Source organism: Pituophis catenifer, unplaced genomic scaffold, assembly GCF_029215685.1.
Source record: "Pituophis catenifer annectens isolate HBS135680 unplaced genomic scaffold, rPitCat1.0.hap2 SCAF_1, whole genome shotgun sequence".
In the NCBI taxonomy this organism is placed as follows: domain Eukaryota; kingdom Metazoa; phylum Chordata; class Lepidosauria; order Squamata; family Colubridae; genus Pituophis; species Pituophis catenifer.
The window spans coordinates 276409679-276425725 of record NW_027256881.1 but is presented as its reverse complement, the minus strand read 5'-3'; the positions used below and the strand labels follow the sequence as shown (position 1 = coordinate 276425725).

General features: G+C 39.6%; 1 protein-coding gene across 1 annotated transcript in view; it reads right to left on the bottom strand.

The window, feature by feature from the left end:
* Positions 1–16047, bottom strand: part of CSTPP1 (centriolar satellite-associated tubulin polyglutamylase complex regulator 1) — a 197440-nt gene that overhangs the window by 95123 nt on the left and 86270 nt on the right. The window contains exon 3 of the mRNA XM_070935655.1: positions 618–748. Within this exon, the coding sequence (XP_070791756.1) occupies positions 618–748 (131 nt within the window). The remainder of the gene's footprint in view (positions 1–617; positions 749–16047) is intronic.

The window sequence follows — 16047 nt, the reverse complement described above, 5'->3', positions numbered from 1 at the left end:
CCCACGTGCTTGGGAGGGACTCGATAAGTAAATAAAGTCAAATCCAGTCTAAACATCAACTCACTGTGCTACCAACCATAATAATAACAATTTCAATCCATTCCATGGGTACCCTCTTGTAGTGGGGAAGGCCTTGTTACATTCTATGAGGTTGAGAACTATACTGGCAGTAATGTATTCTACCAAACAGGTCCCCCATGCCCGATTCTTAATGAAAGAGCTAAACTAAGTATATCCATCCATCCATGTATTCATTTGATATGATGAGAAAAACAGGGTACTATACTGGATTGGTCATTGAACTCCCTAACATATTCTCAGACTGGTTTTAATTTATGTAATCCAACCAGACCTAATACATACCGGTACATTTAATTTTTCCTAGTATGAGACAAGATTTATTCTCCAAATACTGTATGTCTTTAAAAATTCCATTAGTGATCTCTTTTGTATGTTAATTGTAGCCTGTACAAGCTCACAGGAAAAACACAATCTAGAAAAAGAATATAAAGGATATTTAAAACTAATGCAAAAATTTTGTTACTGATTCAAAAATTTTAGACAAAAAGTTATCACACTTTTGGCTTAAAATTTGAGATAATTTTTTAAAGACTCACCTCCATTTTTCCCCACTGTCCTGAAGCATCGCCAAAAAGTCCTTAGAAAGGATGTTCTATTATGGGGTGTAGCTTGGACAAAGTTGAACTCTCGGAACAAAATATGAGTTCCTTGACGCACACTATTAAAACTATAAAGAAAGGAAATTAAATTTGGGTCAGGCACTAGGAAAGACAGTAAGATATCACACACTCTGGAAAACACATATAATATCTACAGATCTATGCTTATAAAAATAAATAAATCTCAATACTAAATTGTTGTTAACATTCAGCTGATTATAAATCAACAAACTGGAGATCTTCCAGATTCAGATAAAGTTGTCATAGAGATTACATATAGTCAAGAAACAAAGAATTAATTAGGAAATATTATTCTTTTACAAGAGAGACTGGATAAGGAACAACCATTTCTGAAACTACTATTTCTAGTTACAGGGTGATTAACTTACATAAAATACAAGTTGTAGATTCCAAGAAACGTTAAATATACATTTTGCACAACAGAAATGCTGCATGTTTGGCTTAATCTTGGCATATTTACTATTAAGTTTTACTAATTTACTATTTACTATTAAAATTTATTACTATTTACTATTAAGATAATGAGCTGTTAATTGAAAAGTCTTTTATCACACGAGAAAGTTTCTGAGATAAGAAAAGATAGCAAGGCAAACAGAGTTTGTTTTCAAATGCCAAAATAAACATCAAATATATATTTCTGTACAAATATGAATATTGCCTTTCCACTTATTGCATTAGAAAAAAACCAGTCTAAAAACAAAATAGAAATATACAAGTAACACACCTAACAAATCAATCAATTCAGCAAAATATTTTCCTGTAAACTAAAAACCTAGCTAAATAAGCCCATTTTTTGCTTTCTAATGAAAGGGTATTTGTATCAAATACAAAGCTAGTCTGGTTTCCATTGGCGGGAAACTCCCAAACCCGGGAATAGTGACTGAGATGACTCTCTGCCTTAGATACTGCAACTATGTTGAGATAAACATAGGGGCTTCTTCTAAAGACCTTCAGAAGGAGTAACAAATATTACTAAAAGGCACACACGTTTGCAAATTGTTAACTCTTGTAAACTGTTCTTTAGATAAATAGAATGGCTAGCATGATGTAGGATTAAAAGTGAATAAGCCATGGTGGAGGGAGGGAATGAAAAACTGGTCAGTTATGCAAATACAGGATAATGTGAGACATATTAGAAGTACCTTATTAATTAACAAGCATAATGTGTTAAAATCCGTATTATGCTTGTTGAAAGCTTTTGAGCTTTTTGAAATTTTTTTATCTCTGAATTCAGCAATCATTGGCTGAATAGCCCTGTTAAGGATCTTAAAACCCATTCAAGTTCATGGTGCAGAATATAATCTAAACCACCTAACCTTCAAAGTTAGGAATCTATAAAAATAAATTCTTGCCATGATCAAAATCTTGTCATTCTGATTTAAAGCCCAACAAAGACATGCAAACAAACCACAATCTGAATCTTCAAGCATACTGAAACCCATCCAAAAGAAGATGAATTCTATTTCCCAATATACCTTTCTTCTTTCTACAACAACAACAATAATAATAATAATAATAATACAAGCAATGGCACAACAAAGTAGTGACAATGCTGCATTGGAATATCTGCAAGAAATACTATTTACTGCAAGAAGAATCAGTGAATCCATAAAATAGACAAAGTAATGAAAAATGAAGAAGTTAAAATGTGCTGAGACTTTAGAATTCAAACGGACAGGCACTTGCCACATAATGCCCCAGACTTAACAACTGTTCATAAGAAAGACAAAATAGTCTAGATAGTAGTTGTGGCAGGACCTGGGGCTCAGCAGAATAGAACTGGAGAAGGTAGCAAAGTACAAAGACCTGTAAACAGAAGTAGATGACTGTGATAAAACAAGGTTGTACCAATAATAATAGGTGCCTTGGGTGCAATCCCAAAACAACTAGATCATCACTTGAACACTATTGGAATTAATAAAATTATCATCAGTCAATTGCAAAAGTTAGCTTTGCTTGGAAAAGCTTACATTTTAGGTTTATACCTAATTATGCACATCAGTTGCTTGTTATGATTTGAGCTCTGACATCTCTTCTTGACCTACCTGAACTACAACTATCAAAAGGCTACCCACCTCCACACTAAACCCCAAACAATACACAAATGATGTCTGAAGTGGAAATTTTTTATATAATAACAACAACAACAACAACAACAACAACAACAACAACAACAACAATAATAATAATAATAATAATAATAATAATAGTTATATATCGCCCATTCTCCCGAAGGACTCAGGGCGGTGTACAGCCAGAATTGAAATACAAATATACAAATATACAATATCTAGTTAAAATTAATTAAAATTATTAAATAGTTTGGCCGAATTTTAAAACCCAAAATTAAAACCCAATTTAAAATCATTCAATTTGACAGCCCCGCCTGTCGGAACAGTAGGGTCTTGAGGGCACAGTGAAAAACCCAGAGGTCAGAGATGTTACGAATATCCACCCACTCCTGGGTGTCGCCAGCCAACATAACTTGGCTGACGGCACCCTGAGAAGTCCCTCTCTGTGGGAGCGAACTGGTCGGTGGGAGGCTGTTGGTGGCAGAAGGCGGTCCCGTAGATATCCTGGTCCTATGCCATGGAGCGCTTTAAAGGTGGTAACCAACACCTTGAATTGCACTCGGAAGACCACTGGGAGCCAGTGCAGCTCGCGCAGGAGAGGTGTTACATGGGCGTAACGAGGTGCGCCCATAACCACCCGCGCGGCCGCATTCTGGACCAGAAAAAGCAAATGCTTTTTCCTCAAAAAAAACACCACCACCACTTGCAATATTATATAGATCTATTAGCTCAATCCATTTCAGTTACTAATGGATACAGAGGAAGATGGGAGTTGTCCCTTTTAGTCTGCCTCATGATCCAGCTGAGTCCTTGGCCATTTTTTTTGAATGAGAGGATGGCTAAGGCTTTGGATCAGATTGGACCTGTTACTTTTTTCTCATGGATCCCGTCACCCTCCATAATTTATGGAAGAGCTTAGAAAAAAGGCAAAGAAGAAACGTCTAGAGAGCCGTTAGAGATCAACACAGGACAAACTTAATCAAACATGGGTGAGATCCACTATTAAAGCCTAGCTTGTGGCAACGAAGTATCAATAATTCTCTGCGCTTACTGCATCTCCATTCAGAAGCGTTGTTTAAAGTGACACAAGCCCTACTGGATAAGAACTTAGAGATTCACCTGGAAGGCCGTGCAGAAAAATTTGCACAGCTTGGACAAAATCTATTAGATTCATTCTAAGCTGGATTCCAGCTTTGATTCAGATTCAGTGGAGGTGCTCAGGGGACAGACTTGTCCTGTTATCCAGGAATGGTTTGATCTTGTTAGACTTGTTGAAGTGGACACGGTCCTAATGACTGTCAGCTCAGCCATCTGTTCCTTAAATCCATGCCCCTCCCGCCTATTTAAGGTTGCCTGGGGGAGGGGAGGAATGTCATGTGGTTGGATCCTAGTGATGAGAGAAGGTTGTTCCATCACTTCTTAAGAAGCAATAGTTCATCCCTCCTCAAGAGGCCATCACTGGATATGACCATGTTGGACAATTTTTGTCTGGTGTCTAATCTCCCTTTTTTAGGGAAGGTTGTAAACAAAGTAGTTATGCAGCAGCTTCAGTCAGACCTTGATGAAGCAGATCAACTGGACCATTTTCAGTCAGGATCCAGGTTTGGGCATGGGACAGAGATAACATTGCTCATGCTTTTGGATGATCTGTGGTGGCAGCAGGACAGTGGTAGCACATCTGACCTTACATTTCTTGACCTCTTGGCGACTTTCATTATAATTGATCATGGTAAATTTCTGGCTTGGCTCCATGAGTTGAGGGTGGGCAGTACAATATCATGCTGGTTCGCTTTCTTTCTGCAATACTAGTTAGTATTAACTGAGAATGAAAGTCTTGCCCTCAATTCCTACTTTGTGGGTTCTGCAGGGATAAGTGCTCTCTCCACTCCTATTTAACATCATGAAGCCACTGGGTGAGATCATTCATCACCATGAGGTGAACTGCTGATGAAACTCAGTTATACCTTTCTGTGCCTAGGAAACTAAGCAACTATTGATGCCCTGCCCCAGTTTTTGGAAGCTGTGCAGGTCTGGATGGGGAATAAAAGTCTTTAGCTGAACTCTGGCAAGACCAAGCGGCTCTGAATATTTGAGCCTACTGGATCTACAGTGGATATAAAAAAACTTGATAAAATGCCAGGTTTTTGAGATGTAAAAATGATCAGACCAAGATAAACCACTCCACCATTTATATAACATATAAGCCATACAATTCAATTGGAAAAAGAAACTGAAAATTTTTAGGGGTGAAAAATAACAAATGTTGCCCAAGCCTGACATTGTGGGCTGAGAGTGATTGGTGCAAAGTTGCCCAGCTAGGTTTCATGCCAAAGGCAGGACTACAATTCACAGTCTCCCAGTTTTTAGCTTGATACTTAACCACTAGACCACACTGGATTTCAGAGCATAGACTGTTTTAAAATTAATTGCTTAATTACAAGTTAATTGCTCCCAGCAGTTTTCCAAACATTTTCTTGATTTGAATTCATATTAAACAAATAATAACAAAGAAAGTATCACTTCTGGACTTGGATCACCAAGTTCAAATTTGCTAAACGATTTTGTACATGAAATAATAAAATCCACTCTGAGTTGGAAGTTGGATGGGTGAGATCCAATGAAGTGATACAAATAACTTGGAATGCTACTTGGAAGGTTCTTGAGTCTTATGGATTGTGAAGAAGTAGGCAGAGTCTTCTAGGGGGTAAGCACGACAATTTGTGAACATGAACCAGCTCTTTATCTAGTTAAAGTGGCATGGGAGAGAACTAGGAATTCTTTATTGGGCTGTAGTGAATATCTCAGTGCGAAAGGGAAATGTTCCAGTTTCCTTGAGAGAGGTGCTAGTCTGCTCCTGTTGGTTGATCCTCAAGGGGCCTGCCTTAGAGAAAGTGTTCTGGACTCCTTTGATTCCACAGATTTGGAGACAGAAGAAAACCTCACAGACTCCCATCCTACAGTTCAAGAGGCTGTCAGACACTGGTGAATAACTCAGCCCAATAGCAAGGAGTCAGAGCTTGACCTCAGGAAAGTGTTAAGTCCTAATTCATGCCGCCAGCTAAAGAGAGCAAAGCAGTAAAGGTCAGTATAGTTCAAAAGAAAGGGGCATTAACTTCTCTAATTAAGCATAGCTAGGAATTCTGGCGATAAAGAATGTGTTCCAGATACTTCTTGCCCATTGCCTGCGATCAGACCCTAAGCTAGACTGGCTTTTGTGGAAGTCTCTGGTGTTTGACTGTCTTAAACTATTTTTGGTATTCCTGTCTCTGAACTTTATTGGCTAGAAGCTTGCAGCATTAGGCATAATTACAAGGCAAAGAAATTTCTCTTAAATTCTTTGCTCTCCCTCTAAATAACCACCCTCTATCTCTGCTTCAAGGTTTTACCACGCATCAGTAAAAGCTATCAGAGTTGTAATTGCCATGCTTGCTATCTGCATCAGTCTAAGAAGAAGGTTGTAGAGAAAGTTAAGGCGGCAAGAGTGTCAGCTCTGGAACAAAGAAATTACATCTGGAAATTTGGCACTTACAAAAAAAATGGCGTGGAAGAGGAAATCAGCCGCGGGAAAAAAATGTGAATTTTTTGGTCAGAACCCGATTTGGTTGTGGTCAGAAGCGTTCGTGACCAGAGGTTCTACTGTATGTGGGACCTTGATAGCTGGGATTCAAGATGAATTGTAGATCAGAAACTGCATTTTGCTTTGTTTTCTGTTTATATACTGACTTAATCATTTTTACAAATAGGCAGAAACACATCCAATACACCTTCCTCCTCCTATTTCCTCCACAGCAACAACCCTGTGAGTGGGTTGGGCTGAGAGAGAATGACTGGCTCAAAGTTATCCAGCCAGCTTTCATGCCTAAGGTGGGACTTGAACTCACTGTCTCTTGGTTCCTAGGTCAACATCGTAACCACTGGACCAAAATGGCTCTCTAAATCTAAATGTTTTTAATATATTAAAATATTGCTTACTAATGTAGTTATACACAAAAGTAATAGCAAACATTTTTCAGTGCATTAGGAACTGTTTTATTAAATATGACTTTAGCAGATGGATGTGGGTCAGAAAGCAAGCCTTCTTGGTAGAGGCCCCCACATTATAAAATATACTCTGGTGGAGCTCTGGTGGCTCAGCAGACTAATTAACATCCACTTACATCTGCTGCCTGCAATTACTGTAAGTTCAAATCTCACCAGGCTCAAGGTTGACTCAGCCTTCCATCCTTTCTAAGGTAGGTAAAATGAGGACCCAAATTATGGGGGCAATAAGCTGGCTTTGTATAAATATACAAAATTATGAAGGCTATTGCTTAACACATTGTAAGCCGCCCTGAATCTCCGGAGAAGGGCGGCATATAAATCAAATTTTAAAAAAAAAATACTGCCCAGGGATAAGCGTGGCTCCTTTTTTTCCTGACATTTCCAAGGCAATGAAAGCTGTTTACCCTTTGTGAAAAATTATGGACAACCTTCTAGTTTTTTATTTTCATATTATGATCTTGTACACCATTCGGTGTGTTATAGATTGGAGTCGTATATACAGTAAATGTTTTTAAATAAACATACAACTGGATTCTGATTTTTTTTCCCTCTGCAGCTACTTGCTATTTTTAGGCAAGTGCTGCTAGATGATTATGAGTTCAAATACTGTGCTGTCAGCGTTGTACAAATCAGGGGAATATACAGTATCTCGCATGGTGAGAGATGACAAGATAAAGAGACAAACAGAATCAAACTACAATGCTCCAAGGGCTTAATGCAGAGCCCAGCAAAGTTAATAAAAATTTCACTATATTTCACCAAGCTTTGGATCTGTTGCTAAAACTATGAAAATAATTTAAGCTCCAAGTGTTATATGGTTCATTTAAAAAGAGAGAAAGAGAAATAAGTTCATTTGATATCTGATGATTGCAATTACTTTTACTATTATACTGCTTTAGTATTATTTAAAGGGATGTGGTGGCTCAGTGGCTAAAACGTTGAGCTTGTCGATCGAAAGGTCGGCAATTCAGCAGTTCAAATCAATAGTGCCGCGTAACGGGGTGAGCTCCCATTACTTGTCCCAGCTTCTGCCAACCTAGCAGTTCGAAAGCACGTAAAAAATGCAAGTAGAAAAATAGGGACCACCTTTGGTGGGAAGGTAACAGTGTTCCATGCGCCTTTGGCGTTTAGTCATGCCAGCCACATGACCATGGAGACGTCTTCGGACAGCGCTGGCTCTTCGGCTTTGAAACGGAGATGAGCACCGCCCCCTAAAGTTGGGAATGACTAGCATGTATGTGCAAGGGGAACCCTTACCTTTACCTTAGTATTATTTAAACAGCTTACCCTGGCCAACTCACCGCATGACAACTCATTGCGGGACAATTCAATGCGGGATAACTATACTGTTATTGGCCACTGTTTCTTCAACATTATTCTAATTTTTGTCATTCACATTTCATTTTGCATCTCCTTAAGCATTCTTTTTCAAATGATTCTATTCCATAATTTCTTCTATATTTCTCCTTATTGAAATCTTCAAGAAATGGTATACAATCATTAAAGAAAGGATGCTAAAGGAGGGACAAAATAATATCTGGATGACAAAAATTAAAATAATGTCAAAGAAACAGTGATGGGTAACAGTACAATTATCTCACATTGAATTGTCCTGCAGCAAGTTGGCCATGTCAAGTTGTCCTGCATTGAGTTGGCCACGACAAGCCAGCCGAGGTAAGTTGTCCTGGACCCTTATTTAGATTTTGTAAAGTCCTTTGCAGAAGGACTTATTAACTGTCATTATAATTCTATTAATAAAATGCAAATGTCCACCCATTTGCCTGTTACTATCTGACATTTTAACATAATTTTTCACTATGTATCTATAGTTATAGAAAATAATTGCCTGAGCATCATAAAATGCTACTCTTGAACTGTCCAACTCTTAACAGGATTGCATTTCTTTATCCTTCTTGCACATTGATTTCTGATCTTCATCTTTTGAACAAATTCTGCCTAAACTAATATTTGTACATTCACTATCACTAACCTAATATTCAAATAGTCCTCAACTTATAAACATTCATGCAGTAACCATTTGAAATAGTGACAGTGCTGAAAAAAATGATTTACAATCCATGCCTAAAGCTATGCCATTGCAGTGCCTCTCAATCACATGATCAAAATTCAGGGCCTTGGCAACCCACCCAAACTTATGATTATGTGGTTCATCAATTTCTCCTACTCCCCTATCTCCCTGTCCATCAATACTCTTTTGGCCACCCTGCATGATGCCCTGTGTGGTGGCAAGCAGGCCCAGAACCATGTAGCTCTGGGACTATGCCACACCATGGAAAGCCTCAGCCACCCAGCTTGCTTCAGGAAGCGCCAGCAAGTATTCATTTGCCTAGCTATCTTCTCTCCCCAGCACCATGTGGCTCCATAGACCACTCTAGCAAGCAAGCCAGCAAGCCTTTGTATGCTCCTCAGCCAGGCCCACATAGGTTAAAATAAGTGAAAGAATTCATAAAATCATTATTCTTGTTGATCACTACCAACCCTGCCAAGGAGAATCATAGAGGAAAGAGATTTTGGAAGTCTTCTAGTCTAATCCCCTGCCAAATGCGGGAATGCTCATACTATTCTGAATAAATAGTTGCCAACCTCTGTGGAAAATCTCCTGAGGTAGAGCTCCCATGGTTTTAAGGAGGCAGGCCATTCAACTTTTTAATAATTCTCAGAGTCAGGAAATTTCTTCTTATTTCAAACTTGGAAATAGAGCTACTAAGCAATAGTTCTTGTTTTACTCAGTGGTGAAATCCAAATTTTTTACTACCGGTTCTGTGGGCGTGTCTTGGTGGGCGTGGTGTGTCTTGGTGGGCATGGCCTGGTAGGCATGGCAGGGGTAGGATACTGCAAAATCTCCATTCTCACCCCACTCCAGGGGAAGGATACTGCAAACTCTCCATTCCCTCCCCACTCCTGGGGGAAGGATATTACAAAATCACAATTCCCACCCCACTCTAGGGCCAGCCAGAGGTGGTATTTGCCGGTTCTCCAAGCTACTCAAAATTTCCGTTACCGGTTCTCTGAACTGCTCAAAATTTCCACTACTGGTTCTCCAGAACCTGTCAGAACCTGCTGGATTTCACCCCAGGTTTTACTCTTGGGTGCCACTGAGAAAAAATCCACACCCTCTGCTCTTCATATATTGAAAGACAACTCGCATGTTTCCCCTTAGCTGTCTTTTCTTTAGGACAAACATACCAAGTTCCTTTAATTCCTCTTCATAGGATTTAGCCCCCAAATCCTTACCATCTTTGTTGTTCTCTGTAGATTATGATTTTCAAAAGCAAACTGTAGATACTCTGGAAAACATTGTCGTTCCAGGAAGTTGCTGACAACTTCCTTCTTTTGAGGGTGGAGGATATCAATTATCTTTGAGTTCATAAAAATCATAAGAGTTAGAGGAACTTTAAAGTTCATCCATTCTAACCTCCAAACATAGAATTCCAGTGCATAATCTCTGACAGATGACCATTAAGCCTTCGTTTGAAAATTTCTAAGGAAATTACCATTGTAGTGGTTTAATGATTACAGTCTTTTGGAAAGCCCCAGCAAGGTATGAGTGGGAACATCTTTAAAGTGGTTCTCTTCAAATCTGGGTAAAAGTCATCATAAGGTGATACTTGGAAATTTCTGCTCAAACACATAGCATTTATTCTGTGGCATATAATGAAATGTTTTATTTTATCCTCCCTGTTTAACATCTACTAGAAACTGATGAATGAGATCATCCTAAAGTTAGGCTAAAATGTGATCAGCATACTGATGACATTTTAGCTCTATCTCTGTTTTTCATCAAATTCAGGTGAGATGATAAAACTGCTGAATCAGAGTCTGGCTGTAGTAATGAACTGGATGAGTGCCAGCAAAATGAATTTCAATCCAGACAATACAGGCATGCACTGTTTATCTGCACCAAGGACAGAAATTGAATCTGCTCTGGATAGGACCGCAATGGATCAGATTCATGGCTTGGGTGTGATTCCGAATCCACCTTTAACATTGTGGGCATTTGGCCTCAGTGGTATGAAGCACCTATACCAGTTTTTACTGATGCTCCAGTTTAGATACAGATAGCTCTGCAAAGATAATATGTCCCAGAAACATCTCATTTAGAGTAGCATAATGTGTTAAATAAAAAGGGACACAGTGGCTCACTGGCTAAGACGCTGAGCTTGTCGATCGAAAGGTCAGCAGTTCAGCGGTTTGAATCCCTAGTGCTGTGTAACAGGGTGAGCTCCCATTACTTGTCCCAGCTTCTGCCAATCTCGCAGTTTGAAAGCATGTAAAAAATGCAAGTAGAAAAATAGGGACCACCTTTGGTGGGAAGGTAACAGCGTTCCGTGCACCTTTGGCATTTAGTCATGCCGGCCACATGACCACGGAGACGTTTTTGGGCAGCGCTGGCTCTTTGGCTTTGAAACGGAGATGAGCACTGCCCCCTAGAGTCGGGAATGACTAGCACATATGTGCGAGGGGAACCTTTATCTTTACCTTAATGTGTTAAATAGGGAATTGAACTTGTAGATGTTCCACAAACATCACCTAGTACAAAATGCAATGGTAAGATTACTAACTGGAACTGGGTAATGGGTATTAATCCATTATACCAGTTCTTTATAATTTTCAGTGGCTACTTCCCATATCAATTAAATCTAGGGAAATTCCTCTCTCCAGTGAAGTATATGTAGTGCCATTTTTCTTATTTTTCAGCACCAGCAAAGGAACCAATTCTGCAAGCTATGGGCTGGATTTGCAGTCAAAATGTTTACATCTACATTTAACAAAGTTATCAAATGATTTTACCGATTTTAGTTTCAATGTGGCTATTACATCAGTCCCCTAAAATAATAATTTAAGGAATAATTTTATAAAGGACTCATTACATATTTCTAACAATATATGTATCCAGCGTTTTCTATATTTTTATACCATTCTACTGGAAACTCATCCAAACCAGGGGCCTTCCTGGTTTACAGATTATGAATAGAATAGAATATTTTGTGTAAAGTTAAAAATGTAATTAAGCTTGAGCAATGCTTTGAAAATGTATTGCTACGTAGCATATATATGTCTGCCCTATATAAATCTTTAAAATGTCCCAAACAGTCCTCAGACTTTTTGAATATTTGAGAGACAAAAAATTTTTTTTTTTGTTATATAACTGTGAATCTCTTACTAGTGACATATTGGAGTATTCTCTTATACAGTATAATTTCTTCCCTCAAAAAAGCATCGATATCTCTGGAGGTGATAAAAGAGGAGCTATAGTACTGAACCCAATTATCTATCCAATCAACTAGGGATTGGAATATTAAAAATTAATTTGATCTAGAATATATAAAATGAACAGTTGAAAAAGGTATATTTTCATGGAGCTTTCATATCTAGTAGCTGGAATAGGACTTTTCAAAAATGTGCCCTGATTTCTGTGTCTTGGAATTTAGCTGGAACTGAGAAAGCTGTGTTTTCAGAAAACGTGTTGAATGAATAGATTAGTCATCTCAGAGGCAAAGTCAGGAAAACCCGTATCAGAGTGTGAAACAAGCCACCAACAAACAAGATCAACTACTGGCAGAAAGGTATCCAGGCCTTCTCTAATATGAAGCCATCAAAACTTACAATGGAGAAGATAGGTATTTTGAAATATTCCATAATGGTCAATTGGCTGGCTATTGTGACAGAACTGCAGTACTTTTTCCTAGAAGGAAGAATGGCTTTATAGCACAGTGCTCCTTGTTTTCAGGGAAAGTAAGAAGAAGGCAGAGTCTCCCTGAAGATCTTTTGGAATGTATTAAACTAGGTAAAAAAAAATCTTAAAAGTCCAATGAATATAAAAAGTCTACACACCCCTGTTAAAATGCTAGGTTTTTGAAATGTAAAAAAGCAGTCCAAGATAAATCACTTCAGAATTTTTTCCCACCTTTAATATAACATCTCAGCTGTACAATTCATTGAAAAACAAACTGGAATCTTTTTTTTTGGGGGGGGGGATAACAATAAAAAATTTAAATAACATGGTTGCATAAAGATGCCCCACCTTTACACTAATACTTCATTGAAGCACCGTTTGATTTTATGAAGAGCCTATCAGCATGGCACACCTTACCTTAGGAATCTTTGTCCACTTTTCCTTGCAAAAGCACTCCAAATCTGTCAGATTGTGAGGGCAACTCCTGTGCACAGCCACTGTTCAGGTCACTCCACAGGTTTTCAACTGGACTTACGTCCGGTCTCTGGTTGGGCCAGTAGTGAAATGTAAAATTTGTTACTACAACAAATAGTTGTAGTATTCAATCTTGGCTGAAGAGGTTGTAGAAAAAATGCTTTTAAAAGGCTCTGACGATCCCAGCTGAGCCGAGCGATCTTCAGAAGCTTTTTTTTTACTTTTAAAAGCATTTTTTTGGCCAAAGAAAAAATGCTTTTAAAAGTAAAAAAAAAACCTCTGATGATCGCACAGCTCAGCTGGGCATGGGGGGGCCAGGGATTTTTGCTACCGGTTCTCCGAACTATCCGCCGCCATCGCTACCGGATCGGACGATCAGGTCCAAACTGGGAGCATTTCACCCCTGGGTTGGCCCATTCCAAAACTTTTGATCATCTCCTGGTGAAGTCATTTTTGATTTGGAGGCATGCTTTGGCTGGTTGTCATGTTGAAAGGTGAAATTGCTCTTCATCCTTAGCATTTTAGCAGGGGCCTGATGGTTTTGTCCCAAAATTGCCTGATATTTGGAACAATTCATAATTCCCTCCACCTTGACTAAAGCCCCAAAGCAGCCCCATAATGCTGCCTCCACCATGCTTCACTGTGGATATGGTATACTTTTGGTGAAGCAGTGTTGTTTTTGCACAAAACATACTTTTGGGAATTAGGGCCAAAAAGTTCAACCTTAGTCTCATCAGACCATAACATAATTTTCCACATGTTTTTGTCAGATCTGATGTAGGTTTTTGCAATCCTTTTTGCTACCCTACCCTACAGCCCAGACATATGGAGAATATGGGAGATTGCTGTACACAACCAGAAATTCCTGCAGTTCCTTTAAGACCTCTTCAATCAGGTTTTTGTTTTTTTTTTGCTTTTTCATCAAGTTTGGAGGGACATCAATTCCTGATAGTGTCACTGTTGTGTCATATTTTCTCCACTTGTTGATGATTGTTTTCACTGTGTTCCATGGTATATCCAATGCCTTAGAAATGTTTACTACCCTTTTCCTGACTCATGTCTTTCAACTATGAGAGCCATTTAATGCTTTGTAAGCTCTTTGCAGCCCATGGCTTTTGCTGTAAGAGTAACTGAATAAATGTCAGAAAAATCCTACTAGAACAACTGAACTTTATATGGGCTTGATCAGAGTCACTTTAATTGATAGCAGGTGTGTACTGATTACTATTTACCATCAGTTGGAATGTGATTGCTTAATTCTGAGCACAGCCATATCCCCATTTATAAGAGGATATGAACACTTATAGTATCATGTTACTATATGTTATTTATTGTTATTTTTCCCCTAAAACATTTCAGGGTTTTTTTTTCAATTGACTTGTACAGCTTACATGTAATATTAAAAGTGGAAAAAAATTCTGAAATGATTTATCTTGGTCTTCTTTTTTTACATATCAAAAACCAGGCATTTTAATATCCAGTGTATCTCGACCTTTCATTCAACATATTACATTAGCATGAAAGTAACACTAAATTATGATTCACTCTGATGTGAATGAGTTTTGGGTGTGAGGCTTTCCCACTCTCTTTTCCTTTGGTGTGGTTGCAAGAAGGTTTCATTTCCATTTTAAATTAACCAGGACAGACTTGATTAGATAAACTTCTCCCTACTTGATTTCAGTCATGTATAAAGCTGGGAGGACTGTTTTTAAGACAAAGTTGAAACTGAGCCCATTTTTTGCAGTTTACCTCTATGTTGACACTTCTTCCCACAAAAGGTCTTATATTAAGACTTACCTAGTGGCGATAAGAGCGGTGAAGTCTAGCTACTTCTCCGTTCTTATTGCATCTGCAGAGAACCGCCCAGCTGCGCTGTTTAGGGTGACCCACTCCCTACTTCAGGTGGGGGTACGGGAAGATCCCTTAAAGGGTCGAGCTGAGGATTTTGTACAATTCCTGCATGATAAAGTCGCTCAGATTCGGGAAGGCCTGGACTCCGATTGGGTAGATCCAGGGGAGGAGACGGGGGCAGATCTTGAGAGCGTTATCTGGGAAGAGTTTGACTCTGTGGCTTCTGAGGACGTGGACAGGATTCTGGGCAAGCTTAACGCTGCCATATGTTTATTGGACCCGTGTCCCTCCTGGTTGGTACTGGCCTCCTGGGAGGTTACACGAGGCTGGCTCCAGGGGATTATAAATGCTTCTCTGAGTGAGGGTGTCTTTCCCGCCGCCTTGAAAGAGGCGGTTGTGAAGCCCCTCCTCAAGAAGCCTTCCCTGGACCCGGCTATATTATCAAATTATCATCCAGTCTCCAATCTTCGCTTTGTTGCGAAGGTTGTTGAGAGTGTGGTGGCACGACAACTACCCCGATACCTGGATGAAGTTGTCTATCTGGATCCATTCCAGTCGGGCTTCAGGTCACAATACAGCACGGAAACGGCATTAGTTGCATTGGTGGATGATCTCTGGAGGGCTCGGGACAGAGATTGCTCCTCTATCCTGGTCCTATTAGATCTCTCAGCAGCTTTTGATACCATCGACCATGGTATCTTACTGCACCGGCTGGAGGGGTTAGGAATAGGGGGCACCGTGCTTCGGTGGTTCTCCTCCTTCCTCTCTGACCGTTCGCAGTTTGTGTTGGCAGGGGGGGCAGAGGTCGACCTCGAGGCACCTTATTTGTGGGGTGCCGCAAGGGTCAGTCCTCTCACCCCTTCTGTTCAACATTTATGTAAAACCGCTAGGCGAGATCATCCGTGGTTTTGGGGTGAGTGTTCATCAGTATGCTGATGACACACAGCTATACATCTCCACCCCAATGATGCCCTTGCTGTGATGTCCCGTTGCCTGGAGGCCGTGCAGATCTGGATGGGGAGAAACAAGCTCATACTCAACCCCTCCAAGACCGAGTGGCTGTGGCTTCCGGCGTCCCGGTATAGTCAGCTAGTACCATCACTGACAATAGGGGATGAGATCTTGCTCCCCACAGAGAGGGCCCGCAACTTGGGTGTCCTCCTGGATTCACGGTTATCTTTAGAAGATCATTTGACGGCCGTGGCCAGGG